Source organism: Aedes aegypti, chromosome 3 (genome assembly GCF_002204515.2).
Source record: "Aedes aegypti strain LVP_AGWG chromosome 3, AaegL5.0 Primary Assembly, whole genome shotgun sequence".
NCBI classification, from domain to species: domain Eukaryota; kingdom Metazoa; phylum Arthropoda; class Insecta; order Diptera; family Culicidae; genus Aedes; species Aedes aegypti.
This window is the reverse complement of record NC_035109.1, coordinates 289,160,916-289,183,231: the sequence shown is the minus strand read 5'-3', so window position 1 is coordinate 289,183,231 and position 22,316 is coordinate 289,160,916. Positions and strand designations below refer to the sequence as shown.

General features: G+C 37.9%; 1 protein-coding gene across 2 annotated transcripts; it reads right to left on the bottom strand.

Annotated features, from left to right (window-relative positions):
• Positions 1 to 251: 251 nt before the first annotated feature.
• On the bottom strand, positions 252 to 21,164 carry LOC5564296 (lactoylglutathione lyase). Of its 2 annotated transcripts, none has more exons than XM_001648595.2 (5): positions 21,012 to 21,164; positions 20,805 to 20,913; positions 934 to 1,070; positions 778 to 864; positions 252 to 711 (listed from the first exon to the last, which is right to left on the bottom strand). In XM_001648595.2, the coding sequence occupies exons 1-5, from the start codon at positions 21,050 to 21,052 to the stop codon at positions 468 to 470; spliced, it is 618 nt and encodes a 205-aa protein (XP_001648645.2). In that variant the 5' UTR covers positions 21,053 to 21,164; the 3' UTR covers positions 252 to 467. The 2 variants fall into 2 exon arrangements, with proteins under 2 accessions (XP_001648645.2, XP_021707109.1); XM_021851417.1 differs by having other exon boundaries at positions 20,805 to 20,949; positions 21,012 to 21,115.
• Positions 21,165 to 22,316: the final 1,152 nt, after the last annotated feature.

Sequence of the window (22,316 nt, the reverse complement as noted above, 5' to 3'; positions counted from 1 at the left end):
CTAATTGAGAGCTGTCTTTGCCAAAGTTGCCATTTTCGCATTCGTATATCGTGTGGCAGATACGACTATACTCTATGCCCAGGGAAGTCAAGGAAATTTCTATTACGAAAAGGTCCTGGACCGACCGAGAATCGAACCCAGCCACCTACAGCATGGCTTTGCTTTGTAGCCGCGAGCTCTAGCCACTCGGCTAAGAAAGGCCCCTTACGTCAATCAATGCAAGCTAATTTCTCGTTACATAAAAAAATCAGTTTCGATTGCTTCTCTCCTCCATTTATTCTTAAATAGTTAAAATCGTGACGAAAAGAACGAATAAATAACTGACTCATGCATTTAAAACACGGCCACATATACGAAAAAAAAATCGGTAGTGTCCAAACACTTTTTCCTCTGCTCGCAAAGAATGAACCATTAATAACTCCCTCTGCACCGAATAAGGCACTTTTCTTCATGCATCTTCCTCCGTCTTACATTCCAGCCACCTTCGAAGCGTTGAAAATCTCGATCCAGTAACCGTCCGGATCCTTGATGAAGGCCAGCCCCTTCATGCGGCCATCTTCCGGACGCTTCACGTACTCGACCCCAAGCCGATCGAACCGTTCGCAAGCTTTCTCCACGTCCGGTACCATGATGCCGATATGGCCGTAGCCTCGCGGGTCCGAGTTTCCGTTGTGGTACTTCTGGTCCGGATCGGACTCCGTGCCCCAGTTGCTGCAAAAGGTAGTGGACGTTCAATTGTTGATTTGCGATAGTGGTACATGAAATTGAGATACTCACTGCGTTAGTTCGAGAGTTGCCTTGCGACTCATGGCCCATTTAACGCATTCCTTCCGGTCGGCAGGTTGTTTGGCGATGTCTTCATAGCTGTAATAAATGGTAGAGTTAAGCATGGTCAGGTTTAGTGAAGTAATGTAATTGCACAAACTTATTTACCCCATGAAATACAGAGAAAATTGTGCTTCCGGGAAGTCCAGCTTACACAACAGATTCATCCCCAACACCTCGTTGTAGAAAGGAATTGACGCACGCGGATCCTTGATCCGATACATGGTTTGTTGGAAAAGGAAGTCCTGCAATTTTAAAAGGAATTTTATTGAGACACGAATAAAATAGTTGGTCATCGAAACTTCGTCATCTTGTCAACCCATTCCTGTTCTATAATGTATGGCCACCAGACTGATGCAAGGTTTTGCTCCCCTATGCTTAAACGGTGTCAATTGTAATGAAAATCAATTTTCAAAAGTTCAAAGTGATTTGAAATAAATTTAAAGTTTATATGGAAATTACTATGGAAAAGGTCAACTTTTTGTGATTAGTCCTTCATCTGCTCATCATGGAATTTTTCGGAAAATTAAACAAACTCTACTAAAGTTAAATTTTCCCAGCTACAACTTTGCCGAAGTCCACACATTGATTGGATTGTCTGGATAATTTGTTATACTTGAAAACAAAGTCTAAACCTTGCTGAGATGACCATTCAATAGGGCTCTGCACAAAACTCAACCTCTCTCTTTCACTCTTTCGTAAATTGTGTAAACAACAAGGCCAGTAAATGTCAAAATCCCATACAAAATCAAAACAGTGCAGAGGCCTATTACTTTCAGAGTAGCGTGCACCCCCGTTAATTTGAACGGTACCTCATGCAAACCATCGGGGTTCATTTTTAATTTGAACATCTAGTCACCCTAGAAACGTGTTTCTGGTTACCTCTTTCACTGTTTTGTTTTGATTCTGTGTTCCGTTCCACAGTGTTCCATCTCACTTCACTCCGTTCCATGAGCTAAATGACGTTTGAACCATTTTTAATCTGAACGATGTTTGAGCGGGGTACAGATTAAAAAGTGTTCAGATTAAATGAGGTCAAACCAACGGGGGTACCCGGTAACATTGCTTTTTTGCTGTAGAACATAGTAGCCTGGATTACTTTGATCTATTCTATCTACCAGGAGCACCCCTCAAAGTCAAATTTATTCCGAGTCATTTCAAACTTTAAGAGGATGCTATTGTCTGTTTCATTCGTAATAAAACGCGCCGCCAACTTTCGAACAGACTGAAAAAATCGTCGCCAGCAAACCAATCAAAGGATTAGCTTTTGTGTTGGTAAGGCTGGTGAAACGTCAAATGGCAGAAAATAAATCAAAGAAGGTGATTTGCCGTTGTGTTGGTAAGACTGGCGGAACGCCAAATTTACAGCGGTTGCTTGGCTGCCGACGATTTTTGCATCACTCCAATGGCCACCCAACGTTCTAGCATGGCCACCTAATGGCCACCCAAGAGTTCGAGCAAAAAAAACACACAAGGAATGTCCTATGTGTTTTTTCCACGATTTTTTCAGATATTCAACCATATGCTTTGAAGAGATTCCTCTGAGAGTTTGTACGGGAATTTCTTCATGAATTATGTTCGTACTTTTCAGTGCTTTCTTCGAGAGCTGCTCTACCAGTTTTTACTAGGTTCATCCTGGAATTTCCACGGGGAATCATTTCCAGACTTCCTTATCACACCAGAAAATTTCTCGAAGAATCTTTATCGAACTGCTTAAGAAATGTCATGTGTTCATTAATAATTTGCTTAGGATTTTTAGGAATTTCTAAGGATTACTAAAAAAGAAGACTCACCAAAACCGTCTTCGAAATCAGCAAGTAAAGATTCATTCCACGAATTCTTCAGAGAGTTCACCAACAGTTTTTACAACTTTGCTTTTGAAGTTCTTTTTAAAGTTAAACTTGTCGCATTCGTTTAAAACTTTCTCGATTTTTTTTTTATTATTTTTTTTTCAAAAATGCTTAACTAAGAAATGTTTAAATAATTCTAACATTCCTATAAAGTTCCTGGCGAAAAACGTTCAACTGTTCTTTCAAAAACTCTTCCGCGAAAATACTGAAAGATTTCCCGAGTAATTTGTTCAGGGATTTTCTTATTATTGCTGATAATAAATCTTCGATCTGTTTAGTGGAATACCTATAACTTATATAGGCTATAAGTAAATGAAAAACCGAATTTAGTACTATACCAACAACACATTTAAGACCTCCATGTCCCTTGCAGTTGCCCAAAATTTTATGGCTCATAAGGTAATCTAGAATACCGTGAAAAGTGTACTGCGATCTGTCAAACTTGGGTACCTTTTGCACCAAGATTAATTTATTTATTTATTTCGTCAATCAATTGTAGACTATATGTTTGCTTAATACTATGTTGTATTATATCTCAGGGAATTAAAATATTGCCTAAGCTTCGTTCGCGACATGGTCAAATCAATTTCTGTGTAATGCTGGTTATAAAGAGACATCATTTGATTTATTGGGCCGAATTTGGCATAATTAGTTCGATGATTGTTCGATGTGAACAAATTCCGATTCCTCAACTGTCTGGCGGGCGTGTAGAAATTCAAACTAGATAAGAGATTGGTGGAATCAATACGATGCGATACTATATCATTGACAAATGAAATCATGGCTAATTCGCGACGCTCCCTTAAAGTCTGGATGTCAATAAGCATGCATCGAGCCTCGTATGATGGCAGTGGAAACGTTGTCCAGCCTAATTTGCGTAAGGCATATAAAAGAAATTGCTTCTGTACTGATTCGATTCTATCCTCATGTGTTTTCATATGTGGGGACCACACAATACTACAATATTCTAAAACTGATCTTACATAAGCAATGTACAAGGTTTTAATCGTATATGGGTCCCGAAAATTGGAGCTAAAACGCTTAATAAAGCTTAGCATATTGGTTGCTTTATGGACAATAGTATTATAATGGTCAGTAAATGTAAGTTTAGAATCTAATATAACACCTAAATCTCTAATCTTATCGCACCTTTGAACATCTTGATTTTCTAAAGAGACAGTAATCTGTGGTGTATTACGTTTTCTGCTATATGTGATTAGATTACATTTTTTGACGTTTAATTTAAGTAAACTTTTACTACACCATTTATCAAATATACTTATTTCATTCAGATAAATGTCGCTCTCTTTTTTGCTATTGATTTCCATAAAAAGTTTCATATCGTCAGCATAAATAAGAATTTTAACATGTTTTATCACATATGAAATATCATTAACAAACAATATGAATAACAATGGGCCTAAATGTGAACCTTGGGGAACTCCTGATGTAACATGAACAGTTTTAGATAGTTTTCCCTCAAATCTTACTATTTGTTGGCGATCTGTTAAATACGATTCAATCCAGTTGAGGAGTCTCATTGCAATTCCCATTTTATTTAGCTTGAAAATCAACATAGGAATATCTAATCTGTCAAATGCTTTACTAAAGTCGGTGTAAAGTGATTCGACGTGGTTACCTCTATCCATTGCATTTAAAGTGTAATTTACAAATTCCAAAAGGTTTGTTGTAGTAGAACGACCTTTAAAGAAACCATGTTGAACATTACTTATTCTATGTTTTATTTGGCTAAATATTTTTTTATTAATGATTGATTCAAATAGTTTTGGAATGGATGAAATAATAGCAATTCCACGATAATTTCGAATATCAGATTTTTTACCAGACTTGTAAATGGGTATAAGAAATGACCTTTTCCATTCTTTTGGAAATCTGCCCTTTTCAAGTGACATGTTGAACAGCCAGAATAATGGTGCTGTAAATTCATTGGCTAAGTTTTTCAGTAAAGCAGGTGGGATTCCGTCAGGCCCTGATCCTTTGGAGGAATCTAAATTCTTCAGTCCTGTTAAAATGTCTTGTACCTGTATTTGACTAACGCCTACATCGGTTGTAAAATCAGGAAAACTAGAAAAGTGCTCAAAATCACGGTCATTATCCGAGAAGTTTGTATAAGTCTCTTGGAAAAAATCAGCAAAGCGATTGCAAATGTCATCTTTATTATCTGCTACTTTATCATCCAGTGTCATTTTAGATGGAAAGTTGTTAGACTTCATCTTAGTTTTAACATAATTGAAGAAATTCCTAGGGCAAGATTTTAAATCATTTTCAATTTTTGTGTTGTACTCTTCAAGTGCAGTGGATATGGCTTGATTAAGTTGGTTGACAATATACAAATAATTTACTAAACTTTCTTGAGTTTTTTGTTGTCTGTAAATTTTATGAGCCTTTTGCTTACGATTTTTCAAATTTTTTATTTGCTTATTGATCCAAACAGGATTTTTTGACCCATTCCTACGACGTCTCCGCAAGAGTGGAACTTCCATCTGAATAATTTCCGACAAAATTGAATAAAAACCCGTCACTGCATACTCCAAATCTTCCTGATTTTTCAAAACGGATTGCCAATCTATTCTATTCAATTTCTGTTTGATGCCGTTATAATTGGCGTTTTTATAATCAAAGAAATTCTCAAAGTCATAGTAGTCGGAATTATGATAATTATGAACAAAGATTGAGTACTCGATAGCTGTATGAAACGCTTCATTTTTCCATAGTGGAGAAAGAGATTCGTTCACACAGAAATCTTCCATTATGTTTGAGAATAAGAAGTCCAAATAACAGTTTTGTCGGTTTTTCACATGATTGATTTGATTTAAACCTAAAAATTCAGCTCTTTCAAAAATAAGTTGTAATGATTCGTTTTCACCAACAACCGGCAGCAGAACATTTTCGTTTTCGGAATCACGAATAAAATCAGCATTACGCTGATTAAAGTCGCCATAGATATGCACTTTGAATTCTGGAGAAAACTGCGACAAAATTTCTTCAGCGGTTTGAAAGAAAATTTCATATGATAATTTGCAAGCATGGTCGGGCGGAAAATACACAGAAGCAAATATATGTGTTTCACCGGCGATATGTGCTTTTACCCATACGTGTTCAAACTCTTTATATTTTGATGAAACAATTAATTCTGAATTGAATTTCGAAGATATTGCAATGAGAACTCCCCCACCAGACATTCTTTGGGTAAGAACCAGATCGCGATCATCTCTAAATACATTAAAATCGTTACCAAAAACTTCTTCACTCTTATTTTTTTCGTTCCAACTAGTTTCAGTACCCAAGACAACCGAGAAGGATGAAGTTACTATTCTTTTATAAATTTCGTTCATTTTCGATGCACTCCTCATGCGATTGAAATTTTGGCAATATACCAAAATTTCGGTAGCTTCTGAAGAAGTTTTTGGAAACACACCCCTTTGCACAGCATTACTTGAAATTCCAGATCCTTCATTAGACACATTGTCAATATTTAAAATATTACCTAGAACAATTTGTTGAATATCACCCACTATTGGATCGTCATGGTCTACGTCTGGAGACTGCGTCAGGTTGAGCGTAAACGGCTGAGAAGTCATCAGGTCCTGGTGAGCATCGGTTTCCGCACAATTATTGTCGTCATAATTTGCTTCCTGTGGAGAGAGCGTCAGTTCTGGCGAAAACACGTGTGTCTACACGGGCACTCTACGTAGGATGATGGAGTTGAAAAAGTTCCTTGTGGCATGTTCCGTGAAGTTGTGGGGGCGCTTGGTTGGTAGGGATTCATGGTTTCCCTTTTTTCAAATTGTATCGTTGGTTGGTAGTTTAGCGGTGGACGTGAAAACTGATTTTTTGCTGCTGCAAGTAGCTCACGATCGGGTGGAAGGTGGAAAGAGTTTGCATTATTAGCAGTGGCATTCCTGCGATTGCCGAAAACAGTACGGCGGGAGTTCATAGAATTTAAGCGGAGAGGGGTATTGACAGAACTGTTGTTGTAAACGTTGTTTACATTACCACCCAAACTGTTGGTTGTAGCATTGCGTGTCACGTTCCGCTTACGTCGCCTTCTGGCCTTGTCGGCCTGCTTTTGCTGATTCAATCGGTGGAGTTGGCGTTTGTCGTATTCCGCCCAATTCGCTTTCCATACTTTCCTCGTGCCTAAGAGTCGCCAGCCAGAGTTGTCTTCTTTGTTTTTATTTGATTCAGAATTTAAACTGGGCGGTGAGCCTGCGGTACTGGAACTCGAATAAGAGTTTACATCAGCAGTTTCAGCCAACTCTTGTAATAGGCTTGGCGGTGACTCATCTTCCGCAAATCGGTCTTTGCCAATGCTAGCATTGTGTTCGTTGCAATGAGCAGCCATCTCAATGGTTAGGCTACTCAAAGACTGAACCTCGGTACAGATCTTTTTTAATTCATCAGTCAGATCTACCGTCAAAGCCTCTACAAAATCTTCAATATGTTGTTTTGAAGATTTCATTGAAATATCTAATAGACCAGTCAAATGGTTTTTTAGTGCAATCAAATCGTTGCTGGGCATATCATTCCTATATTCTGAATGCTTTTCGGCCACACGCGATAATACCGATACAGCATTTGACACGCTCGCCGATGTGCTATTATTAATGCACAACACCGATTCCTTCAGTTGATGCTCGATCTGGTCAAATAAATCCCCCATTGCACTGAGTTTTTTAAGATCGGCGGCTACTCGAAGATTGGCGTCAGTTTGTGCTCTAATTGAATCGATTAGCTGCTGCTGTTGATGGAGCACTTTGCGGGTGTCAATTCCAGTTTTCAAATTATGCTGGCAATCGCCGCATAGAGGTACCATATATGATAAAACAAAATTCTCCTGATGGCGTTGCACACCAATGCATGCCGCGTGGTAACTTTTAAAGCAGAACTCGCACTTCCATAGGAAGCGATCGTCACTGATATTGCATGATTTAACACTGCACTGCATTTTTACCGGTCGCGCGCGATGTTTGTAAACAGCAAAGAAAAAAAAAAAAAAAATTAAAATAACTACGCAGCGCTTAAAAAATGCGTCTACACCCGACGACTGACTGAACTGAATGAAGGTTCAGTGATCTAAGCAGTCAGTGGGTGCGAAGTGAGGTCAGCTACAGGGGAGGTGAACGTCACAGCTGGCGAGCTGGCTAGCTGGCGAGTATGTTTTCATGTATCGTTTCTATGGGAATGTTAAGGATTGTTTACCACAGAAAACAAATCCTACCGGTAAGTGAAAATGTTCTCCCCAATTTTTGAGTAACGTTTACCTTCTTCGTGTGTTTTAGAGGATGTAAAATGCAAGTGTTTTATTGATTAAAGTAAGGAAAAGCTACTAGGATGCTACATTTCTTCTATGACTAGTAAAATTAAAAGCCGAACGGAACGAGATGGAGTGTGGCTGTAAAAATGTTTGGAGGTACGTCTTGAGTTAGCACCTTCAAACCAAAACAAACTCGCCAGCTGTCACCTGGTATTTTAAAATGGCGAATTCAACATTCTGACACATTGAAATACCTCCCTTCTAGATACCTTGTTTTGCACTACCAAGGGACCAAATGCAGTTCTAGAAGAGGTACCCAATCTGAGCCCGAGTTAAACGGACCTGACCATACCTTTTAATTCCACTAGAGTTTGTATCCTTTGACAGATACGCGTAATTCGACCTCAACTGTAGACGGCCTTACAGTTGAGGTCGAAGTACGCGTATCTGTCAAAAGATACAAACTCTATAATACGTATAAGAATTCTGTAATTTCAAAACTCCTTTAATTTACCTTTTTTATGTTCTTTAAAGTGTTGCTTTTTAAAGTATGGAAAGATTTTTGTACGAAGTTCCTCTAAGCGTCATGCGAAGGATGGAGAAACAACAAAATGTGGATGCATGTAGAACAATAGATGGGCAGGTTGTGCTACTTTTCCCCGAATGTCGGTTCCCCGAATATCGTTTCCCCGAACGCCAGTTCCCCGAATGCCATTTCCCCGAACATCCCGTTTCCCCGAATAACCCACTTCCCCGAAAAGTTTTTGGAACTCATAATTGTCATATATTTATACATTACAGGGTGGTGAACGTACTGGTCATCTAATATGCAGCCTTCTTTATTTGGTTGACGGTTCTTACGAGTTTTACCGTCCTCAGCATTTTTGGAAACATGTGTATAACCCCGAAAATGATCAAATACCTCCTTCTTTTGATTGCTTATCGTTCTTTCTATTCACCACCTAGAACTATTCCAGCGCCTATTTGAACTGCTCCACTTTTCGGGGAAACGGGTCATTCGGGGAAATGGCATTCGGGGAACTGGCATTCGGGGAACCAACATTCGGGGAAACGACATTCGGGGAAAAGTAACACAATCCTTCTTTAGAAATTATCCTTGTAATCTATCCTTCCATGACTTCTGGTTCTCTAGAATTCTACCAGAAAGCCTCTAGAAATTCCGCCCTCGCATCACAAAAAATTCAAGTCAAGAATATGGATTCTGCCAATAATTGGAATAAATATTTCTAAAGAAGTGTTTTAAAGAAGATCAATATAAATTTCTCTATGAATATCTGTTAAAACTTAAACTCAGTTTTGGTTTGGTTTGTAGATAAAAATTCTTTATTTCGTCTGTCAGGTCATTATTGGTAGTCAATGTTCGATAGCGATGTAAATAATCCAATGTTTATAATTCAATATGATTCACATGATAATCCAATAGCATTACTCGCAACACTGAATTCAAGTGAGAATATTTATGAACCTATCTGCAGCAGAACATTTATAGCGCCCGCATACAACCTCGTATGCAAGTTCCCGTTGGATCTCGTTTGGGCATTATTGGAATAACATGACATACGTCATCAATCCTTCAATGCTGGATTGTTATTATTTTGATCGAATCTGATCATCGCGATCTCCTCGCGAATAGTTCCGCGATATTTCAACATTTCCCCTCAATCCGGACATTAAGGATGTTCAGCAGTTTCCTATGTTGAGCAGCTGGAAGTCCTTTGGTGAATGCATCAGCTGGTTGATCCACCGTCGAGATGTATTCTATCTTTGGCTTCCTGCTCCTGACGAGTTCCCGGATGAACATGAACTTCAAATCAAGGTGTTTCATTCGTTGGTGACTTCGAGGTTCTTCAGTGAAGTTTATGCATGGAATGTTGTCTTCCATGATTATGAATGGAGAACTTTCTATGCCCAGTTCATTCAGAAGGTTTGTTAACCACAATCCTTCTTTAGCAGCTTGACAGAGTGAAATTAATTCAGCTTCTGTTGACGACAAACTAACCGTTTGTTGTCTTTTGGTTGACCAAGACACAAGATTGCCGAAAACAAGAAACGAATTTCCAGAAATGGATTTTCGATCATCGATGTCGTTGGCAAAATCGGCATCAGCAAAACCCAATAAAACGTTTGAGTGTTCTCTATTGCTGAATACGATTTTTGTGTTCATGGTTCCTCGCAAATAACGCAAAATGCGTTTCAATCCTGTCCAATGTGCATTTGAAGGGGAAGCTTGGTATTTGCTTAGGATATTTACTGCAGCACTGATATCAGGGCGTGATACTAATGCTAGATATTGCAAGCAGCCAAGCAATTCTTTGAATGGATGTGATGTTAATTCATCATCATTTGACTTGACCCATCGTACATTCGGATCTAGTGGAGTGCTAACTGGTTTTGATTCGGACATTCCAAATCTTTTTAGGATTTTCTCTGCATAACCTGCTTGAGATATTTCCATGATTTGGTTCTGATAATCTCGGTTTATGTCCATACCCAAAAAGTGTTTCACTTCTTTTAAATCTTTCATTTGGAATAGCTTCCCAAGTTCAGATTTTATCCAGTTTAGTTGTGATTCCTGTTTTCCAAGAATGAGTATATCGTCTACATATAAAATCAAAATCAAATCTTTTGCTCGAGACGTATACACACAACAGTCACTCTTTAATGGAATAAAACCCAGCTTTTTAATTTCGTCATCGAATTTCCTGTTCCAAGATCTACTAGCTTGTTTTAAACCGTACAAACTTTTCTGTAGACGTACGATTTGAGAATTACCTATCTCATCGTTTGGAAGCTTCATGAAGATCGTTTCCTCTAAATCTCCATAAAGAAAAGCTGTCTTAACATCCATTTGATGAATCAAAAGTCCATTCTTATTTGCGACTGACAAAATTGTCCTAACGCTTTCCATTCTGGCTACTGGAGCAAAAGTATCCTGATAATCAAAACCAGGTCTCTGTGAGCAACCTTTTGCAACTAGCCGTGCTTTATAGCGGCCATCGTCTTTCACCGAAAAAACCCATTTCGAATGAATAGCTTTTTGGTTCCTCGGTAAACAGTTGACCACTGTCCAGGTTTTATTTTCATGAAGAGAATTTAATTCTTCATCGATGGCAATTTTCCAATTCTCCCAGTCCTCCCGTTTCTTCAATTCGGCTACTGTTTCTGGAGCATCTTCATCGAATGTTGCAGAAGCTATCTTGGCAGAACTCGGTTGGAATCTTTGGGGAACTTTTCTTTTCCGTGTACCACGTCTTAGCTCTGATTGCTGCTCATCGATACCCTCATCCTCCTCAGCATCCGCGAAAACCTCATCAGACGTCTCGATTATTACAACTTCTTCTGCTTCCACTTCTTCCTCAGGCTCAGGAAGTCGAATCACCTCTTCTTCATCATCTTTGTTTGTTTTGCTCTCATCTTCGTTGCAGATTGAAATTTCTTCCTCCTTATCTTCATTTTCGCAGTGTTTCTGCTCCCTCACAACAATTGGTAGATGAACATCTTCGGTTGTTGTATTACTGCGAACAATTGATTCATCAAAGACAACGTTTCTGGATATTTCAATTACTCGGTTGTTTTTATTCCACAACCGATATCCGTTATTCGCATAACCTACGAATGTCAATCGTTTTGTCTTCGAATCAAGCTTGTGACGTTTCTCTTTCGGAATTTGCTTGTAAGCATGGCTACCAAACATCTTTAGATTACTAAGGTCTGGTTTCCTGCCATTCCACATTTCAAAAGGCGTCTTGAGTTCAACAAGAGCATTTGTCGGAGACCTGTTAGTGACGTAAGCAGCCACATACAATGCTTCTCCCCACATTTCTTTCGAAAGTTCACTTTGATGGAGTAAAGCTCGAACCTTCTCCATTAGCGTTCGATTTATCCTTTCACTTACTCCGTTCTGCTGAGGAGTATAAGGAACGGTAAAAATCATTCTGATACCTTTATTCCTACAGTAGTCTTGGAAATCTTTGCCAAGATATTCTCTACCGTTATCGCAACGCATTTTAGACAACTTTTGACCAAAGTGAGCTGTTGCCATTGCCTCGTATTCTTTAAAACGATCGAATACGTCACTTTTTCTTTTAATGAGATAAACAACAGTGAAATGGGTAAAATCATCGGTAAAGGTGACGAAATACCGATACCCATCGTAGGTGGATTGCTCCATATACCCGCATACATCTGTATGCACTAATTCAAGTGGCCGACTTGATCTGGGTAATTGCATAGAAAGAAACTTCTTGCATGATTGTTTGCCTGCTAAACAACTCTCGCAAACTTCATACTGTTTGACTAAATCATTTGATGAAATATCTATTCCATCAACCATATTGTTTTTGAGCAGTTTTTCAAGCCCCGAAAAACTAAGATGACCGAGCCGTTTATGCCAATCGGTTAGACTTACCTTCCTTTGACTAAACAACGCTGCTTGGTCGACAGTATGCTCCAAAAACATATCAACGCAATACAAACCATTTTTATTCTTCCCCTCAGCGATAACCTCGCCTTTATCTTCAATTCGAACCTCTTTATCCTGAAAAGTGACCCTTTTCCCCATGGAATTAATCTTTCTGACTGAAAGGAGGTTTTCTTCGAGATTGGGAATGAAAAGAACATCGTACAATTCAATACGTTTTATTTTGTTCAAGCCAACAACCGATTTCAATGTTACCTTTCCTTTCTTCACAGCCTGTAGGGTCTCCCCCGACTTTGCTGTGCTGATGGTAACCGGTGTTGCCAGCTTCACCGCTCTCTGTAACAATTTTTCGTCGTTCACCATGTGGCTTGAAGCTCCAGAGTCCACAGCAAACGATACCTTCCGAGATTCCTTCTTCTTTTCTCCTGCTAGCATCGCATGACCTTGGTGATGAACAAACCGCTTCTTCTTCTTCTTTAACGCCGGGCATTTATTTTTGTAGTGTCCTGGCTTTCCACACCCAAAACACTCAATTACTCTTCTGGTCGTTTTTAGCGCCACGTCTGGCACCACTGGCTCATCATCGACCTCCATCGTCTCGCTTTGCTCCGCATCCAACAGCATTCGTTTTATCTCCACTAACGGCTTCTTGCAGAGTTCATCGCACGGCAAAACGGTCAATGCTCCCTTGACGTGCTGATATCGCTTCGGTATGGCTATCATCAGAGCGGCCATCTTCTCCGATTGATCCATTCGAGTACCCATCCGATCTAGCTCCCGGATTATCGTCTCGTACTCGTCGAACAAGGCCGAAATAGAAGTATGTTTTCTATTTTTGATCGAAAACAATCGATCACGCATGGCAATCATAACGCCCGTTCCAACTTTTTGGTAGGTTTTCACCAATAGATCCATAGCCTCCTTTGCGTATGAGACTCCGATTAGCTTGTTAAGGACGTCATTGTTCACCCACATAACAATTTCATCCAGAGCGTTCATGTCGTCGTTGATTCTCTTACGCAGCTTTGCCTTTCTCACTTCCTCTTGGGCTTCCGAATTACCCGCCACGGGAGTGGCGTATTCTTCTTCGTACGGAGTACGAACCAACGTATGGAGGAGGTCCATCATAGAGAGGTGGTGCTCCATCCTCCACTTCCATGCCGCAAACATCCTCTCCGACCCATCGAAGATATGGGCACGGTCTCGTACAGCAACGGCGGTATACGGCAGCTGCCGTTCGAAGGCTCCTCTCTCGGTCCGATTCTCAACCTCCTGTCGCTGGTTTGCAGGTTGACCACCTGCCTTGACTTCGACATCGTTCACAGACATCTTTCGATTTCTTCAAAAAAACTTGATCGTTGAAGAAAAATAAATCTTGCTCAGTTGACTACTGGGCCCATAACCTGTTAAAACTTAAACTCAGTTTTGGTTTGGTTTGTAGATAAAAATTCTTTATTTCGTCTGTCAGGTCATTATTGGTAGTCAATGTTCGATAGCGATGTAAATAATCCAATGTTTATAATTCAATATGATTCACATGATAATCCAATAGCATTACTCGCAACACTGAATTCAAGTGAGAATATTTATGAACCTATCTGCAGCAGAACATTTATAGCGCCCGCATACAACCTCGTATGCAAGTTCCCGTTGGATCTCGTTTGGGCATTATTGGAATAACATGACATACGTCATCAATCCTTCAATGCTGGATTGTTATTATTTTGATCGAATCTGATCATCGCGATCTCCTCGCGAATAGTTCCGCGATATTTCAACAATATCTTAACAAATCTTTTCCCCTTCCCAGTTATTTTGCTACATGTTTCTCTACAAATTTCTTTGCTGCTATTCTAATTTCGAGTTTTCAACCAATTTCCTCCGTAGATTCGAAGGCAAGGAACATTTCAAAAACAAGTAGATGAAAAAAACCGAATTTAGTACTATACCATTTAATTCCACTAGAGTTTGTATCCTTTGACAGATACGCGTATTTCGACCTCAACTGTAAGGCCGTCTTCAGTGTCGAGTCTAGTACACGACACTGAAGACGGCCTTACAGTTGAGGTCGAAATACGCGTATCTGTCAAAGGATACAAACTCTAGTGGAATTAAATGGTATAGTACTAAATTCGGTTTTTTTCATCTACTTATAGGTATTCTACTAAACAGCTCGAAGATTTATTATCATTTCAAAAACAATTTTTTTTTTCCAATTCTCGAACTATCCGGGGATTTGAAGCAAAATTTCTAGAAAAAATACATAGAAGAATTTTTAACGCAATTTGTGAAGTATTTTGGAAAAATTTCTTAAGCACTTTTGATGAACTTTACGGAAGAGTTTGTAATAAATTTTTTGGGAAAACTATTGAAAGAAATTCACCGAAGAATTACTAATAGAACTTTGAGCGAAATATCTCTGTATTAAATTTGACAGAATTAATATTTTTGGATGAATTGCGAGGGAAAACTGAACTTTGGAAAGACTAAGTAACATGTTCAGATAAATCCGGGCACATTTTCCGGAATAATTTTGCAAATAAAAAGTAGACATAGAAGCAATGGATGTCCACCAGGAGGAATGTGCTTTGGAAATATGAACAAGTCTTACAGTATTATTTGACTAATTTCGAAAAGATTTGCATAGTTCTGAAGCCACCCTTAAATATTCCTTTAGGAATTTGATTAAACTAAAATTCTCTTAAGAAGGTTCCAGTTCATTTGGACGAAAGGGTCATTTGACCGAATGACATTTGGCCGAAAGTGAAAACCATATTGAACTAAGTTTGAGAGTCATTCAGAGCTGAAACAAAGAACATCCTTAATGTAACAGGCTTGATAATGCTCCTCAGCATCATTAGAGTTCGGTGAAATACTCTAGAGCAGTGTGCTGACTTTGCTTCTTCGCGAGGGAGCGAAAAAATGCTACACGCTAAACTTATCACGCTCAGAAATGAGTGCCGAGTACACAAAATCAGCCTCTCTTCATGCAGCACAGATTCTGTGCAAAGGGGGCTGTACACAGTTTTGAGCAAGGTGTGTGCATTTTACTCTGTAGCCAGAGTAAGGTGTACTGACTTGGCGAGAGTGGGTTGGAAGCCATCTTTCTTTTGCTGGCCGTTTTGTTTACAAACATTACTGCCTGGCTCGGATGATGCTGAAACTGAAACACTAACTGTGCTGCCATCAGTGTGGACGAAATTGTCAAAAATGAAAAAAGGAGTAGAGAACACAAGGAGCAGGGGTGACCAGAGTAGAATAATTCTTGACCACACTGTTCTCCAACCAATCAGGAGTCAATGTCTCGACTACCTGTCTCAGATGTATGTAAACAAAACGGCCAGCCCTTCCTCACCTACCCTGTCTGGTTTTCTCTACAAAGTGAGCATAATGGATCACCTTAGAGAATTGAACCCGCCTTGGTTTTGAGCAAACGGTGGTAAACAAACCGAATGAGTGAAATGCGCACAGAGGAGGAACGCTTGGAATGCGGAATTCGCTTCTATTTTTGTTTTGCTTCGGAAAACATTAAAAAAACACATTCAAATTTTCAAGTTTTCAGAGATTTTTTCATTCGAATAGCCGAAGCGGAAGCAAATGGGGAAAAAACTTCCACATTTGCGACCATCTTCCGGCTTTTCGCCTGAAAAAAACACAGAAAACTCCCCATCTTACCAACGGCCAACTGTTTGCTGCCGCGCGGGAGAGATTGACAGTTCCATTTCCATCGATCCCCGCACAGCCGAAGGCGAACACATCGGCTACACACAGCATGAGTGCGACTTACACAGAATTTTCACTCAGCCAGAGAGTCCTGCATTGGTTGTCTCATTCTGTGTAGTTTTAACACATGGGCTGCGTTGAGCAGGCTTAGCGTGGTAGTTTTTTCTTCTCAGAAAAACGGCAAAATCGCCTCCTCTTTGCCTCGCAGAAGAGTTTCTATCAAGCCTGAATGTAAGCAAGTATTGACTTCTCTGCTAGCGATAATAGTTGCCAACAAAGGATTTCGCATTGCGTTTAGAGTCAGCTTTTGACAGTAACTAAAACGGTTTACGACTTATTCGTCTTTCTGCAGGATCGGTTTGTTTCGATCTCCTAAATTCTACTAAATACATTATTTCATATTCTAGCAACCTCAAGTTTAAGCTTCTGGTTTGCACAATGGAGAAATATTGAGCATCTTTGACGTAAGTGTTCATCAAGTCGTTCGGTTTACTGCTATAAACAAGCAACGATGTAGTGCTCAGTTCACATGTTGCAATCCTTATATTGAAGAAGAATAACATCTCACCCATGTTTAATCGAATAACTATGAAAAAATACTTTTCTTTTGAAAAACAGCCAATGATCATAAGAAGGAAAAATCCCTTATAAAAATTTAAGATAGTGTATTGCAAATAATATGTACCGTCAGACGGGGCTACTTTTGATTCCAGGGGCTACTTTGGACACACACGTTTTTGATTAATTTCCAGCATAAATACTAATCTGAGCCATTTTGTGTTTTCAGCACTTTTATTAACCAATATATGCTCTACAATTAGGCATGAATAGTTTTTGGAACAACATCAACAATAACAGGATAAACAGGAAAATATATCAAGAAAGTCCAAACAAACATTCACAAACTGCAAAACATTTGCTATGAAAACATTGTTTGAATTTTCCACATATCGTGGAAAGTAGTTGGGACCTTCACAAAACTATCAAATCGCAATGTTTCAAAGAAATTTGTGATTGTTTTATGTTAAAAGTTATTGTTTTATAAAAATAAATGATCAGATGTCTTAATTTTACGACTCTTATTTTATCATAAAATGTTGGTTTCTATATTTTACAACACAATAAAAAATAAACAAAAGATTAAGAAAAGTGAATAATTATAAAACATATAAAATTCAATTAATAATCATTTGAAAATATTTTTTGGTCATATTCAGGTAATAATCTGCTGTACAAAGCACTGGCATCCTTTAACTGATAAAATTAACTACTCTCACGCCATCTCAAAACAATTGAGAATCGAAATGCGTCTAACAAAAGCAAGCTTTTTATTTTTTATGATCTTGTGAATCATTATTCTTAAAGCTTCATTGATTGCACTTTGAATAAAAATTACTTTAAAGTACAGGAATTAATTCGATTTTTCTACACATCGTTCATATAACATTTTGAATCAGAACGAATGTTTCTGTACAAATCTAATTATTTACTTGGTAGTTACACCATTTGTTTGCACCAACTTTAACAATCAAGCATTATTAGCTGACTTTGAAAAGGAAGTAAAGTTGAAATATCATCATGCAAACTAAAAATAATGAAAAGCATGGTTTTCTGATAAGTATTGTATAGATATGTGTAGTTTTTCCGAGTTTTACCATTTTCTAAATTATATTTATCACTGAAAAACATTCGAAAACATCACAATGGACGATAATCTAAAGCATCAGTTTGAAATTTATGCTGAAAAAAAAATTTAATATCAAAACATATTAATTTGTGAAAGTGTCCAAAGTAGCCCCTTTTTTGTCTTGAGGGTCACATTTTTTTCGCTATTCAAGCAATGTTTTTATTTCTTGATAGACTTGCCTCATATTTTGCACATTGATTACATACATATACAACTTAAATATATACAAGAAATATCGAAATCTATCCATTATTCTCAGAGCTACAAATCCTCAAAGTTGAAGAATGTGGAAATAATGTCAAAAGAAGCCCCGTTTGACGGTATATCAATATAATAACAAAGAACTGCCGATAATTTCAAGAAGGTAAAATACCCAATTAATAGATTTCTGATCTAGAGGTGGTTCACATTCATCTTCACCTTTTCATGTTTTCGACGTTCTGGTGAATGATAAAACACTGTTTTACGAGTCTTATACATGGTGTCAAAATCTATCATTATTGAACGCCTATGTACTTCGGATGTTTTTACTAAAACTTTGAAAATATTCCATTTTTTGTGGGACAGTTTAAGCTGAAGAATTGGGGTTTCTTTAATTGGATGGAAAACAATTCTTAAAGCTTAGGAAATCAAATTTTTTCCCGACAGAATACTTAGATACTTTAAGGATGTGAAAATTTTGTCGGGAGACTTATCTTCGTCGAAAATAATCTGATATTTTTATACCGTGATACAAAATTGAGAATTTTTTACGATGTTCTTCAAAATTGTGAATATTTCCGAGCGTGCTGAACTTGAGGTTAATCCATTCACACATTGATAAAAACCTAATTAAAAATATTTCGCCACAGAAACTCGCTCAGTTGTTCGAACTAAAAAAAATCAGAAATTTCCTAACGAAAGCGTTTCTGCAATTTTCAAGCCATGAAATTCTAAAGATTTGACAAAAAAGCAAATATATTTCCATTTAGATGCTTTATTGTCACAGTTTAAGTCCGAAATGAAAATACTTGCTCAATCAAAATTACAAGTTCAAAAAAAGCGATTCATATTTCCCTTAATGAAATTTAGGGTCGATTTAAGCGTGTGAAACAGTCCAAATATCAAACGGACCGGTGATGACGACCAGGTGCTCCGCGCAACAATTTCAAAAAGTGCTCCGTGAGCCAAAAAGGCTGGAAACCCCTGGTTTGAGCAATATATTTATTTATGCGAAAATAAATAATCAAAATCGAAGAGAGCTAGAATAAAACACTATGGTCGATTTTGTTACATTTTTTTCATACCAGGTTAAATGTCTTCCATTCATCTGAAGAAAACTTGGCCATGCCAAAATTCCTTGAAAGTTAAGCCTTATTTTTCAACAAACATTCCCGCTATGTATTGTCTGAGAAATTCCTTTAGTAATTTAGTCTATTTTTTTTTTCAATTATTTTGCTCAGACATTATACGAGTTGAAGTTAAGGTGATAATCCGTCTCCAGATCCGTGCTTTTGAAAATTTGAACTTTTGCTTCGATTCAACTTCACCTTAATGTATGCATTTCTTTAGTGAATTCTCATAAAAGAAATAATCATCATCACCACACATCTCGTGCAGGGTATCCCCCAAATACATGAGAAATCAGAATGCAGTGAGTATGCTGCTTTATGCTGAAACAGCATTATTTGGATTATTTAGTCGGGGCCCAGATAGTAGCAGTAAACGCGCAGTTATTCAGCATGACCAAGCTGAGGGTCGTGGGCTCGAATCTCACCGGGCGAGAATCTTTTCGGGTTGGAAATTTTCTCGACTTCCCAGGGACTCTATGCCCTTCGTACCTGCCACACGATATACACATGCAAAAATGGTCATTGGCATAGTAAGCCCTCAGTTAATAACTGTGGAAGTGCTCATAAGAACACTAAGCTGAGAAGCAGGATCTATTCCAGTGGGGACGTAACGCCAGAAAGAAGAAAAAACGAATTTCCGTAATCAAACTTCTGTTTTTTTGTACCACAGTATTTTTTGTAACGGAGATATCGAAAAATTGCGCTTATCGCCTAGCTAGTTTTAACAGGAGGCAGTTGTCACGCGATTCACCAGTCAGATCAGAACTGCCACGCTGATGCTGTATAAGATAAGCGAGATTTCCTCACTATAGTGTTGTACAACATAAAATAACGTAACTACTGAAGAAATTTTTGTAAAGACATTGGTTCAGAGATTTTTGCTTCATGTTAAATTGTTATTTTTTCTTTATCATCAAAAATTCTGGGGGCCTGGTGGATGATGCTGGAGATGGCCAGACCATCCCTGTTCCTACGCCAATGATCGCCAAAAATAGCGAACACTTTCTGAGTAGAATGCGAAATTAATTAGAATTCATTGCCGCCTCTACATAATCTAAGCTATTTAATTGCGTCACAAACACGGACGCTTGATCAACGACCGATATAAGCGAACGCATTCTATTCCTTTCATCGTGAGGGCGTTAGTCTCGATATCCATTGAATACAAATTTGCTGCTGCGCAAACAAAAATCTGTCTCGGGATTGGATTTTGCCGGCAGTCAATGCTAATGCTAAACAACAACAGATCAAAGCACTGCACTGCAACGAATGCAGTAAAAGAGATCACGTAAATGTTATCACTAACACCATTGAATCTTTTAGTAGCTCACAAAATGTGGAGAACGCACAATTATATCAAATTGTTAAATGACCACACTGTTTTGTTATCATTGATAACATGTCTAAACAAATGTTTGGAAAAATGATAACCAAATATAGTCAAATATGAATGATAAGAAGGAACTTTGCTACTTGTTGCATCGAACGACCCACTTCAGTATCAGCTGCAATCATGGAATGTTCAAAATATGTTCTGAACTAATAATTTATGCAACTGGACATTGACAAGGTGGCATAAAAACTGGTCATTATTCAAATCAGAAAATGACCCAACTTTACTCCTCCGGTTCGAAGTTCTATTTTAAACCCCCGACCCCTCTGAACTCACCTTCGTTTCGGCATCGGGAAGCTTCAGCAGCTCCTTTGCTTCCTTGTCGGTCAATCCCTGGGCTTCACCCATTGTTCTGGCGATGGCACTCGTACGGATCAGAGAGGCACTGTGTTATGTAAAATGTTAGAAATTTGTATTGCTTCTAAAAATCCAATGGGAAAAATCATGGAAATGAAATGAAATGGTAGAGATTCTTCCGCTTACCACGTATTATAAAACAGTCGACCAACAGTGAGTCGCACCATTCGGCAAATGATGACAAAAAGCGAAATGCAACGTCGAGGAGCGTGTCTGTTGCTATTTACTGATAGGGGAGAATGTGGGAGAGTAGAAAACGCCGCTGACAAGTGCTAGAAGAGGCTTGGCTGTACTGTGTATATATGCGATATGCATGTTCAAGGGACCCATGTGGTGAATTTTATCGTAAACGAGGGACATTGTCGATGTATGTAATGATTTAACGGTAAGGTAGAGTAAAGATTAATTCTGAAAATATATTGAATAAATTTAAAAAAAATACTATTTTTGTTGATTTTTTTAGTTTCTTCGTTATTGTTATTTTGAACACTATACTAATATGTATCTAGATTCTCTGTGTTGAAGGTAATCCTAATTTAGTACCGTAAAACGCAGTATATTATTTCTGCATTCCGAATTGAAGATTTTTTTTTCATATTTTAAATACAAATGCTGTTATCTCTGTTATCGATTGCAGTTGGTTTATTTTAGGTGTACCTAAAATTTTTCATATAGCCGAAAGTATATGTTCGGGTTTGAACTTTGATAATGTGTATGTTAACACATGGAAATTCATACACAAACTACTGTTTGACATCATTGCAGTTGGAACTGGATTGGAGACCGTTTATAAAAAAACGTGGATTAGACTTTAAAAATAGAAGAAAAACACCTACACTGCCCATACTGCATAACAGTCACATTCGACATTTTTGACAAATTGGAGTTAATACCATGGAGAGTCATCAAATGATAAATACTTTCGATCAACTTATTGAAATCTGTGAGATTGTTCTAGAAAATTCGAAAAAAATACCAAGTTGTTTTGTCACATTAGTTATTATAACCGCATAACAGTCACATTGAGATTATAAATGAGCCTCGTAATATAATAGCAATGATATTTCTATCAGAATAATTTTTTGACTATTCACCTAGTATGTGATATGAGTTGTACAAAATATCAGCCTCAAATAAGCACTTTTGAGTTCCTAGTAATTTTTAGAAATTTTAGTTTCCTCCCATACTGCCATAAAATACACACTTGGTATTCCATTTACTCAATGCCTACTTTTGTCGAATGTTACAAATATGCAGTAATGGGCAGTACAGAAGTGATTTTTCAACATTGATGAACAATCAATTGAAAAAAAACAGTCATATTTACGATTTCTATTAATTTTAACATTTGTTAACGAGTCCCAATAAACAGTAACACAAATAACATATAAGACATTTATTTTTATTCCTTTCAATTAAATTTTCTTCTGT